The sequence below is a fragment of the Salvelinus namaycush genome, chromosome 23 (assembly GCF_016432855.1).
Source record: "Salvelinus namaycush isolate Seneca chromosome 23, SaNama_1.0, whole genome shotgun sequence".
Taxonomy (NCBI): domain Eukaryota; kingdom Metazoa; phylum Chordata; class Actinopteri; order Salmoniformes; family Salmonidae; genus Salvelinus; species Salvelinus namaycush.
Window position 1 is genome coordinate 38,270,622 of NC_052329.1, and position 13,339 is coordinate 38,283,960.

Sequence of the window (13,339 nt, forward strand, 5' to 3'; positions counted from 1 at the left end):
CGCCATTCTCAGTAACCCTAGACCAGCGTGCAGGGGTGCACGTTTTGTTGTTTTGGCCTAGCACTACACAGCTGATTCAAATGATCAAAACCTGATGATTAGTTGATTATTTGAATCAGCTGTGTAGTGCTAGGGCAAAAAACATAAGCGTGCAACCTTCGGGGTCCCGAGGACCGAGTTTGGGAAACCCTGCCCTAGACACTGTCGTGTGTGAAAAGCCCAGGAGGCTGGCCATTTCTGAGATACATACCACACTCAGTCACTGAGGTCACTTGTTTTGCCCATTCTAACATTCAATCGAACAGTAACTGAATGCCTCGATGCCCGTCTGCCTGCTTGATATAGCAAGCCGCGGCCACGTGACTCACTGTCTGTAGGAGCAAACCATCTTCGTGAACGAGGTGGTGTGCCTAATAAACTGGCCACCGAGTGTAATTTGTAGCATACTGTTGACAATTCATATTGTTGGTGTGTGTGGGTTTTTGTATTCAATGTCTACGGTCAAAAGAGAGGTTCTGGTGACTCACCCTGGTCAAACTGCCTCTGCATGCTCTCCATCTCTGACTTATTCCCACTCACCCTGTAGATCCCTTCAGTAGTGATACCTGAGAGAGGAGACAGGAGAGAGAGAGAGAGCAGCGACAGAGAGAGAGCAGCGAGAGAGAGAGAGCAGCGAGAGAGAGAGAGAGAGAGAGAGAGCAGCGACAGAGAGAGCAGCGAGAGAGAGATGAGAGAGAAGAGAAGCGAAGAGAAGAGAGATTCAGTACACTTAACCACAACAGTACACTTTACTTTCAACATAAAAAATGTTCATCCATCCAACTCACAGTCAGAACACACACACACAGACATCAATAACAACACAAGTCCTCCTATAGCCTCTGTGTAAGGACTTCCAATAGAGAGTGCTGTTAGAAGCAGTGTTCTATGCAGAGATTGTGTAGTAATGAAACAACAGACACAGTGGAGACTATTAGTGGCCTGGCCTTGTGTCGTCGCCCCCCCCCCACCCGAGACAGAACATAAGCACTATCAATGAAACTCATAAAGCATCAGTGCAGGCTTGCAGAAAGTGTTCCGGTGGGGCTTCTATAGTTCAAGATCCATAAACATGACTTAATGAACTCTGGTCCCATTTGTTCATCATCCCTCTCTTTCTCCTCCCCTCTTTGCTCATCATCTTCTCCTCTCTCTGCAATCCATGCCTTTACCACAGACATGGAGAGGACAAGGGTGTGGACAGACAGTGAGTGAGAGAGAGCGAGAGGGAGGAGGGAGGGAGACACGGAGGGAGGGAGACAAAGACAAATCCAGAGACAGGGAGAGATGGTAGGAAAGGAGGCTCTCTGTCAAGACGAGCGACATCGATCCCCTCCTTCTGCCGATCAATTATCCACAAAAGCTTTTCTAGCCAGACTCCAGGGGAACAAGGGATGGAGAGAGAGATAGAGGGGGGAGAGGGGAGGAGGGAGACAGAGGGAAACGGAGGGGAGACATGGAGTGAGTGGAGGAAGAGAGAAATAGAAGAGAATAAGAAAAGGAGAGGAGGAAGAGACATAATACATAATAATACATGCCATTAAGCAGAGGCTTTTATCCAAAGCGACTTACAACAGTGAGTGCAAACACTTTCGCATTAGTGTCCCCAGCAGGAACCGGACCCACAACCCTGGCATAGGGCTGATATAGTTACCGCCACACCGGCAGTCACGAGGCATGAACAGAGTCACGAGTCACGACCGCAATCAAATTCCACGTGACTGCTGGAGTCACTGGTCTTCTCCAAAACACCGCTCTGATGCTGCTGCTGGTCATTAGTAGCCTACCAAACGGTCAGTCGCTAATGGCCTGTCGTTAATGGCCTGGTACTCAGGGCTCTATTGTCCCTCTAAACACTCTTACATCAATGCAAATACAATCAAATCAATCAAACACTTAATTAGAGCTCTGGCATTCAGAGTTTGACCGGAATAGGATCACCTGTCGCGCAGCGAGAGACAGCTCCTCATAGCTGCTTGATGCATGGAATGAAATAAGTGTTCCTATAGCCCAATATTGCGCAACATTTCTATAGGCTATGCTATGCAATTGCGTGAGAAAATAGAGGTTTGATGGCCTCTATTAAAAAGAGGAGGATCTAATACATTGTAAGGATTTAATAAATTGTAAGGCTGCATGATGAGACTCTAATGATGATTTGAAAAAAAGTCACTTGAAAGGCATGAGCTCTGCTTTGTTTTATTTGTGCAGGCTGTACACACTCCAATAGTCTCTCATTCACAATTTGACAAGCACTTGATAATGCCTCGAATTTCACGCGGCATCCCCTTTGTGGCTGTAATGTCACCATAAAAAAAATCCATGTCTTTTGCGGCCCGGAGTGCTGCGTTGTGCCCTTCTCCCTGAGTGTGCTGCGCAATCCGAAGCGTCTCACTCCCACGGCTCTCCGTCACGTGATCGAGTCTTTCTCACAGGCTACAAGTTAAGACAGACACATCGCGGGACGCAACTGCGCGCGTCCTTATCCAATTCTGAGGTGCGTATTGAAGATATTGGATGAACTGTCCACATTTACTTTTCGTCAGCCAACAAGATGAGAAGGCCTAACGAAAAGCAAAAGTACTACTAGCCTATGTCAATCTACTATCCCCCATAGTACAAAAGTCCATATTCTATTCTGTGCGAGAAATAAATATTCCAAACAGTCTGGGACGTGATAGATCTCAAATTAATACAACCACTAGCATCAACAAAACTTTTTTAGGCAATGTGGCTGAGGCAACAGATCAGAACGTTTAGTTTAAAATGTTGATAAACTATTAGGCTATTTATTCACATTATAAGCACAGCAATGCGCGCATGGTAGTAGGCTATAAGCACAAATGTTCCATTAGCGGAAAACACCATTATCAAAAGTGACCGCAAATTATGCATGCATTTTCACGGTGAAAATTTCAAAAACTTGAAACTCATGCGCTGCTTATATATGCCAATTAGGCTCTACGCCCTTTGTAAAGCGGATTAATGTGCTTCATTTTAAAACCTCTCTAGGCTAGGGGGCGGTATTTTCACGTCCGGATGAAAAGCATGCCCAAAGTAAACTGCATGCTACTCAGGCCCAGAAGCTAGGATATGCATATTATTAGTAGATTTGGATAGAAAACACTCTGATGTTTCTAAAACTGTTTGAATAATGTCTGTGAGTATAACAGAACTTATTTGGCAGGCGAAAACCCAGAGGACAAACCATCCAGGATTTTTTTTTTTTGAGGTCACTCTCTTTTCAATAGGATCTAGATTTCTAAGGCACTTGCTTGCAGTTCCTATTGCTCCCACTAGATGTCAACAGTCTTTAGAAATTGGTTGATGTTTTTCCTTTGTGAAATGAAGAAGTAGGGCTGTTCAGAACGAGGGTCGAGTTTAGTGTACTGTTTGTTAGGGGCGCGCGACCTGAAAGCTCGCTCCACTTTGTTTTTATCCGCTATTGAACGCAGTTTATCCCGTCTTAAATTTGATCGATTATTTACGATAAAAATACCTAAAGTTGTATTAGGAAAGTTGTTTCAAATGTTTGGACAAAGATTACAGGTAACTTATTAGATATTTTGTAGTCATGTTGCGCGAGTTGGAACTGGTGTTTTTCTGGATCAAACGCGCCAAATAAATGGACATTTTGGAGCTATAACGACGGAATTAATCGAATAAAAGGACCATTTGTGATGTTTATGGGACATATTGGAGTGCCAACAGAAGAAGCTCTTCAAAGGTAAGGCATGAATTATATCGTTATTTCTGAGTTTTGTGTCGCGCCTGGCGGGATGAAATATGATTGTCTGTGTTTGTTTGATGGGGTGCTGTCCTCAGATAATAGCATGGTTTGCTTTCGCCGTAAAGCCTTTTTGAAATCTGTCACGGTGGCTGAATTAACAAGAAGTAAAGCTTTAATTTGGTGTATTGCACTTGTGATTGTATGAAAGTTAAATATTTCCAATAATTTAATTTGAATTTGGCGCTCTGCCATTTCACCGGATGTTGTCAAATCGATCCCGTTAACGGGATTTGATCCCTAAGAAGTTTTAAGAAGTTATTTGGCCACTTTAATTGTGATACAAACCTTATTAAAACATTGGCCTATGGGCTAGGCTACATGAGGTGTGCGACTATGATTTGAACAAGTCGCAAAAAAAAAGGCATAGTTTCTTATGCTGGGCATAATTCACAAGTGATAATATATCATTCACAAGTGACAGGCTAATATTGTCACCCAACAGACTATTCTTGATTTAATCTTCTCTTTACATATACTAAATAATATATGTGTGACATTTGTTTTGATTTAGAATGGACCATTATCATGCACCTGTATAGAAACATGTCATACATGCACTGAAATAACGAATGGAGGACGCTTTTCCCCGTGGTTTGTTTTCATGCCAGCCAGGTAGGCTATACTCCTGTTGTAAATATAAGCAATGTGCTTAATATTAGGAAAGTTGAGAAATAAATATAGCAGGCCTAGCCTATAGAAATCTGATGGGATCCTCTTTTTATTAGTCGCTATCACTCTGTTTTCGCTCGCAAGTGCATAGCCTACATAAATGTTGCGCAACATGGCCTCTCATGAAGTGTTTGATTAGATTTTCAAATACATTTGCATTGACGTCAGAGTGATTAGAGGGACATTCGAGGGATGAGTACCAGGCAGTTAGCAAGTTTGGTATGCTACTAATGACCAGCAGCAGCATCAGAACTTGGAGAAGCCTAATTACCGTGAATTTGACTGCCTTCATGACTTGTGACCGCCAACAGCCAGTTTGTGTCAAGAACTGCAACGCTGCTGGATTTTTCACGCTCGACAGTTTCTAGTGGGTATCAAGAATGGTCCAACACCCAAAGGACATCCAGCAAACTTGATACGACTGTGGGAAGCAATGGAGTCAACATTTGCCAGCATCCGAGTGGAATTCTTTCGACACCTTGCAGAGTCAATGCCCTGGCAAATTGTGGCAGTTCTGGGGGGCAAGTGTTCCTAATGTTTGGTATACACCTCCCTCTGTCCGGGCGTAGCGTCGGACGGAGCCACAGTGCCTCCCGAACCCTCCGTCTCAATATCTATGCTGCAATAGTCTGTGCAGGGGGGCTAGGGTTAGTCTGTCCTCTCTGGTGTAATTATCTTGTCTTATCTAGTAACGGGTGTGAACTTAAGTATGCTCCTTCTAATTCCCTCATCTCCTCCCGGAGGACCTGAGCTCTAGGACCATGCCTCAGGACTACCTAGCCTGACGACTCCTGGCTGTGCCAGTCTCCAGTCCCGTCCACCTGGATGTGCTGCTGCTCCAGTTTCAAATGTTCTGCCTGTGGCTATGGATCCCTGACCTGTTCACCAAACGTTCTACCTTTTCCCGGACCTACTGTTTTCGACTCTCTCCTCCTCTTCCTCCCCTGCTGTGTCGACCTTTGAATGTTTGGCTATGAAAAGCCAACTGACATTTACTCCTGAGGTACTGACCTGACCTACAACCACTGTGATTATTATTTGACCCTGCTGGTCATCTATGAACGTTTGAACAAATCTTGAAGAACAATCTGGCCTTAATGGCCATGTACTCTTATAATCTCCACCCGGCACAGCCAGAAAAGGACTGGCCACCCCTCAGAGTCTGGTCCTCTCTAGGTTTCTTCCTAGGTCTCTGCCTTTCTAGGGAGTTTTTCCTAGCCACCGTGTTTCTACATCTGCATTGCTTGCTCTTCGTGGTTTAAGGCTGGGTTTCTGTATAAGCATTTTGTGATTTAAAAGGGCTTTACAAATACATTTCATTTGATATATTGGTAGGTTATATGTAAAGATTAAACTGAGAATAGTCTGATGGGTGAGAATATTATGACGTGCTTGTCAAATTGTGAATGAGAGACTGATGAAGTGTGTGCAGCCTGTGCAAGAAACAGAGCAGAGCCCATGTCTTTCATGCAACTTTATAATGTATTACAAATCAAAACATATAGCCTAATGTTTGTATCACAACTAAAGTTGCATAAATATCTAAATGAAGCTTATAGAAGGACCCGTTTCTTTGTTAACCACTCAACACAGGATAGCCGCATGTGCGGACTCCCATGGAAATCGTTTCTGAAAAATAGAATTGACATTTTATTCAGCTATGTTCAAATGTATTCTTCTGACTATAAAATAATGCCCCGGAAATTATAGGCACATCTTGTCTGCTAAATCAACTAGTATAGCTCACAGCCATATGGCATAACCAGATCAGGGCATAACAAAGACGACTCAGAATATTCTGTCCTCCTTCATATCGTGTTTTTTTTTTTTGACCTGCCTAAAATAAATCATGGATTTATTGTTATGGTGTAGGCATGACAATCACCGGCTGACAAAATGTAATGAGCGCCACAGCCCTACTCTGGCATGCTACCTTCACGCTCGTACCATACAGAGCCAGAGTGAGGCAACAAGGACAGGGGAGGAGGGAGAGAAAGATATAGACATGGGGGAGGATGGCAGTCAAAATGCAGTGGTCAGAGAGCGTGATGTAGAGGTTAACTTCCATCACCTTCTTTGTTCTGAGAGCAGCTCTGGACTGGTTTCCTTTCATCTGCAGCGACCGGGGTCAAACCAAACACGAGCACTTCCTGTGTACAGGTAGCCTACATCCTGTCTGAGCGATCATCTCTTGCGTCTACAGGACTATCCCATCTTATCACATAATCATGACAATATTATATTCGCATTACATTTTCTTCCCCTCATCTCACCCATTTCTCTTCCATCTACAGTATAACATCGACACCATTAAGTAACGTCCCAAACACATACATCCACGATAAGCATTAAACTTGTGTGAACAGCTCTCTCTCGCTTCCCAACACGCATTCATCGTTACAATTCATGACAACTGCTGTGAAAAGCAAAAACACTCACTCCACAGACAGACGGACGGACGGACGGACGGACGAGAGAGAGAGAGAGAAAGAGAGAGGGGCAGTTGGCTCCGGCCTTGACTTCCGGAGGCGTAATGGCGCAACCGTCCCCCACTGATCCTCAGCCCAGATGTGGGGTATGTCTCAGGGCCCCGTTGCCGCCGACAACAAGCAGCCGTTTTCACAGGCCACCGCGGAGACACGCCATCACTGGCTGCTGCCCTTTACGTCACTGTGGAGCTCGCTAGAACGAGGAGACGTGCCCACGCATGCTAACACACATTCATCATCTCAATACCCACAAGGAGAACACAGAACTCACTGAGTGGCAACAGAAGCACTACTCCGTACGGAGACTGAGGAAGGGATGGAGAGAGAGAGAGAGAGAAAGAGACGGTGAGAGAGAGAGAAAGAGGCGGTGGAAGAGAGAAAGTAAGATCAGAGGAAAAGGAGTGGGAGCGCAAAAGGGAAGAAGTTCAAAAAGGGGAAGACGGATAGAAAGAGAATAACAGTAGCAGGGATGCAGGTAACGGGAGTGAGGACAGAGGGAGAGACTGATGGAGGACGCGTGGGGGTGGAGAGAGCGCCCTTACACAGACATTGAGAGGGGGATGGAGGAAGGATAAGCGAGGCTGTGTATAGGAGTGCAGTGGGCTGCTCAGACAACAGTAGGGTGGGTATGTATTTTTGGTATAGGGGAAGGATGTCGGTCTGCTCCATAACGTCACTTATCCCCTAACGCCCTGGACACCTTTAGAGTTACAGTTATAGGAGAGTCCTCTGTCATACTCAACAAAAGGGGGGGGGGGGGGCACAAGAAAGACACAGGCACACGTACACACACACACAGAGAGACACATGCACACCCACGCACACCCAAACGCACATTTGACCCCTGACTAAGTTTATTATACAGCAATAATATTACAGTACACTACCGTAATAAGTAAAGACACACTGTAGATCATTTTAGTGAGCATGTTGGTATGTAAGCTCTGGACACTAACACCACTGAATGTCAGGATGCCGTAATGAACAAAAAAATGTATGTCACGTTGGCAACAACACCCTTAAACAGCCTCCGTGACTTATAAAACTGGACGGCACATTTAAGTCGGAGTGTGCATGTCAGTGTGTGAGTGTGTTTAACATTGTGAAGCGTTTCTGATGCGACTCATGTAAAGCAATTGGGTGTGTCGCCATCTGAGCGCGTGTGCATATTTTTGTGCATGCCTTTATTTATTTGTGTTTGTGCACAGACTCCGTAGTGAGCGTGTAATCAGAGGATGTGGTGAAAAGGGCTGTGTGTTGTGTTGCTGCAGTGGGTTCCTTCTCCCTCCCGGTGCACACAGAGAAAAGAGCTGAGCCCAAAGGTTGATCTAATTTCCTGCTCTGTGATATCGATCTGAAGGAGGGAGCTATCGGACAGAGGATTACCACTACCCCACTGCCTCTGAACACAGACAGAGAGAGAGAGAGTGTGAGAGAGAGACAGACAGAGACAGAGAGAGGCAGGGCGAGAGAGAGGCAGGGCGCGAGACAGAGGCAGAGAAAGTCAGAGACACAGAGAGACAGAGGCATGGCGAGACAGAGGCAGCGTGAGACAGAGGCAGCGTGAGACAGAGGCAGCGTGAGACAGAGGCAGAGAAAGGCAGAGACAGAGAGACAGGGGCAGGGCGAGACAGAGGCAGCGCGAGACAGAGGCAGAGAAAGGCAGAGACACAGAGAGACAGAGGCAGGGCGAGACAGAGGCAGGGCGAGACAGAGGCAGCGCGAGACAGAGGCAGCGCGAGACAGAGGTAGAGAGAGACAGAGGCAGTAAAAGGCAGAAGCAGAGAAAGGCAGAGACACAGAGAGACAGACGCAGGGCAAGACAGAGGCAGCGCGAGACAGAGGCAGAGTGAGACAGAGGCAGAGAAAGGCAGAGACACAGAGAGACAGAGGCATGGCGAGACAGAGGCATGGCGAGACAGAGGCAGCGTGAGACAGAGGCAGCGTGAGACAGAGGCAGCGTGAGACAGAGGCAGAGAAAGGCAGAGACAGAGAAACAGAGGCAGGGCGAGACAGAGGCAGTAAAAGGCAGAAGCAGAGAAAGGCAGAGACACAGAGAGACAGAGGCAGTAAAAGGCAGAGGCAGAGAAAGGCAGAGGGGGCAAGGAGAGAGGAGTGGTGAAAGAAAGAGACTAGATGGAGAGAAGGCCAAAGGAGGACACGATGGAATCTGCAGGGGAAGAGAGGAGAGGAAACGGTGAATTAGGGGAAAAGAGAGGGAGGCATGCAGGAGAGAAACCAAGGTGGTGGTGTGTGTCCCACTACACGATGCCCCTTGTGGTAGCTAAATGCACTCAGGTGGGCGAGGGTGGCAGCGAGAGCCTCACTGGTGCCCTGACTCAAACGCGTATCTCTGCTCCCTTTACCCACATACAGCAGCACAGATGCGTCTGACTTGAATCCGTGTGTGGGAATGGTTTAATCAGACAAGAGCTTGCCCAGGAATGCACTGCCAAAACTGTCAATAAGGCATGTCATTGCTTTGGCATCCACACACAAACACAACTACACACAGACTACTGTGATCTCCACTGTGAATTCTACACCGAATGCGCTCATTTGCTTCATGGAATCCTTTTTTCTGCTTGAGTATCAAAGGTGTTTCATATAATAATGCCCCTGTGTATTCAGACCTGTCACTTCAACCACCTTCCCGAGACACACACACACACACACACACACACACACACACACACACACACACACACACACACACACACACACACACACACACACACACACACACACACACACACACACACACACACACACACACACACACACACATACATTAGTCTCCTAGGGTGCTTGAGTAACAGCTGATGTTAGGCTGAGCATCGTGCCCTTTGTGGGCCCAGGGCAGAGGTAGCATGAGGACCATTAGGGCAGAGCGTGGCAACAGGGTTAACTGAGCCCCATCTGTGCACCCCGTTCCACAGGGAGACAGAGAGAGAGACACAGAGAGAAAGAGAGACACACACAGAGGGAGGGAGATACACACACACACACACACACACACACACACACAGAGAGACAGTCAACAGAGAGACAGTCAACCTGCTCCACACACACACGAACACACCCTTTCAAACTCTCTCACGCGTCAATGTGCACGCGCATGCGCACCCACGCAAACACACACTAACCCAGAAGCACTGCATAAAACTCTCTAAACTAATGCAGACCACACAGCACCACGAGCACTGTTATTGGTAGGTGTCCAACACAACACAGAGACTGCTTCCCAAATGGTAACCTATTCCCTATATAGTGCACTACGTTTGACCAGGGCCGCTGCTGTCACTAAGGCCACCTACAGCGCCACAGGCAAACACGAACAGCAGAACAACTCCAACAGAGAGAAGCAGAGGGGGGAAAGCGAGCGAGACATCCAGCTCTTATCACAGGAACAGCTCTGACTTAGAGAAAACGACAGACGCTTCCTCCGGGGAGAACCACAGTCCCACCAGAAACTACTGATAAATCACTGACTGGGGATTCTTAGGAGAGGGAGAGGAATATAATGGAAAGGTAGAGGTATGTGGGCTGAAAGTGAAGACTGTGAAAAGGGGAGAGAGCGAGAGAGAGAGGTAGAGAGAGAGAGAGCGCGAGAGAGAGCGCGAGAGAGAGAGAGAGAGAGCGAGAGAGCGAGAGAGAGAGAGAGAGAGAGAGAGAGAGAGAGAGAGAGAGAGAGCGAGACCTTGCTGATACCGAGGTCAGAAACTGCTTGTGACCTTTGCTCCCTGAATAGTGATGTGCCACCCACTCCCTCTATACGCCACTGTATAGATCTTCTCCACTGTCTCAGTAATCAATAGCATCCACTCAAAACAACAATTGCAGCCTCTGTGTAATATGTGTAAGCTTACCTGTTGCCTCGATATATCGGATGCACTTGTCGATGAAGAGCGGGATGGGTCGGTCAGGTGTCACCACATTGGCCAATGGCACGCCAAAGTAGTTGCTTTCTACTTTGGATAAGGAATGCCTGGGCTTGGGCCGCGGTTTCTGAGAGAGGGACGGAGGGAGAGATCGATGAGAACGAGGAGAGCGGCGTTTTCCTCTCTGTTCATTATCCATCCGAGACATGGATTGATTTTTAGACCGTAGACATGGGCACAATTTTAACACACGCATCACCATACTTTCATTCTTAACATCAGCCAACACAACACAACCCACATACGCATCCTTGCAGCAGACTCTTCTCAAGGCCTAAGCTGATAAGAATCATACATTCCTGTCTCGAGCTGTGCGTGTGATACACATCTCCGTTCCACTTTTCACCTCTCTATCTTTTCTTTATCCTCCGCACTCGCTTTCCTCTCCCTTGTCACACTCCCTTTCCACGACACTACATCCCTCGGGCATTACCCCAACCCGAAAAACATTTGTCGTTTCTAAGAGGTCCCTAACTTACTGCTGTTATCAGAATTCAATTCTATCTTGTAAGCTACTGCAGCTACTTCTGTGCCGTTCAAGCCTTTCAGACAAACTGAGCTGAGAGCTGAGTCAGAGCTCCACGGTTGGCTAGGTACTGGGGCTGGAGAGCCGTAGGACTGTCAGGCAGAGAGCAGAGCGGCGCAGCATGATACTCGGAGTGAGCCTAGCCGCCCTTGTCCGGCCGATCTGCTCCAGTTACCCCACTCCATTACCCACCACCACCGCCCTGCCCACCACCCTACATTCCCCTGGCTACAGTCACAACCCCAAAACTCTGCTTTTTCACGCCCGCCTTATTGTTCTTGTTTTATGAGGCCCCGTCCTTGCAATCTGTCTCTCCTTTTGTTTAACTGATTTGAGAACAGTGTCACCTCCCTAGCCAATTGCGCATTGTAATACACCCACCCCCTCCCACGGGAGAAGAGAAAGAACAAGATGGAGAGAGACCTCTGACAAGTCAGCCAGCCACAGTCTGAGGTGAATGTATATGAACAGGGAGAAATGGGTTAGTTAGTTTCCACTGTGTACTCACTGTTGAGGCCTAACAGCAGCCAGGCAGAGACAGGTCTGGCTGGTTCTACCCTGACCTCAGGTCAGACTTACAGGGACACTCTTTGTTGATTATAATGAACCAAATGTGCGGTGCCCTAAGGGCACGCTAGGCTACAGCTGGTTCTATAGTGATCCTCATCAATAGAGAGACAGCTGATCTGGGAACCTGATGACCTTGTTTTGGCTCCCATTAAGTAATAAAGACTCTAATGTAAGTGGAGCTGGGGCACAGGCCCCAGATCAGCCCTACGGCTGTGCTCTGCAGTAAGGGGGGTAGCTAGCTTAGACCCATTAAGCAGTTTTGTTTTATTTGTTTTGGGTGGTTAAATTAAGTTCCTCCTATACTGGTTCCGCCAACTAATTCTCTCTAGATTTGTGATGTTACGGAGCATCATTCAGGATATATAAAACACTCGTATAGTCTATGGCGTAAAGGGACATCATCACTGTGTGTGAAAACATAAATCACCTGTCCTCCCTTCTGACACTAAAGGTAATTATCACCCACCCACAGCCAGGCAGGCAGACACACAGCGACAGGGTGGTTTGTGTCTCTCTCCCAGCCAGTCTAATCATATACACTACCTTCGCTCCCACTTAGGTGGCACTTATGTCAGCCTTTCTGTGTGAACGGGAACTATGGCAGGCAGATTCGACTGACTGCGCTGGGTCAAATGTTTCACTGCAGAGTGTCTGAGGAGAGGGAGGGTGCAGTGTGTGCAAGAGAGGGGAGGGAGGGCAAAGTGAGGCTGACGCCCTATGTTTGAGTCCTATATTCCCTCAATCCCTCTTCATCAGCAGGGAGGTAAAGAGAGGCAGAGTCGGGGGAATGAGGAAGGGAAGGAGAATGTGTGGGAGGAGGAGAAAATAAACCCAGGACATGTCCCACTAGTCTCTGGGCATGTTTTGCTGCAGCACTAGAGCACTACTGAAAACATGCCGCACAGTTGGACCACTCAGCTGCCAATCACTCTCTATTCACTTCATTCAGTGAGACTGCCCCCTATCATGCTCTTAGGGCAGGTCTGACTTCATGCACTGATGCAACACGGAACTCTCCGGAGTAGAGAGACAGCCCACCCGTGAACAGGGCATGTTATAAACCTGTTGGGTTCACTCTGCACCGATCTACTTACCGAAGAGAACGTTTTAAAAACTAGCCAGCCTATGGGACTGCAACTAGGGCTGTAGCAGTAACAGGTTTGTAATTTGGGATGAGTGTGTGTGGGTTAGAGCTCGGGATGCTTTTATCTGAGATCAAACACAACTGCTGTACAGAGAGACAGTGTGGAGGGGGGGAGGTAAAATAATTCTCTCCTTTTTACTCTCGTTCATGCCCTCGTTCAGGTGACCAGTG

General features: G+C 47.2%; 1 protein-coding gene across 1 annotated transcript in view; it reads right to left on the reverse strand.

Annotated features, from left to right (window-relative positions):
- arhgap35a (Rho GTPase activating protein 35a) overlaps nucleotides 1-13,339 on the reverse strand; it is an 87,978-nt gene that overhangs the window by 10,807 nt on the left and 63,832 nt on the right. Inside the window, exons 3-4 of the mRNA XM_038961581.1 lie at nucleotides 10,857-10,995; nucleotides 528-605 (exon numbers count right to left, since the gene is read on the reverse strand). Of these exons, the coding sequence (XP_038817509.1) occupies nucleotides 528-605; nucleotides 10,857-10,995 (217 nt within the window). The remainder of the gene's footprint in view (nucleotides 1-527; nucleotides 606-10,856; nucleotides 10,996-13,339) is intronic.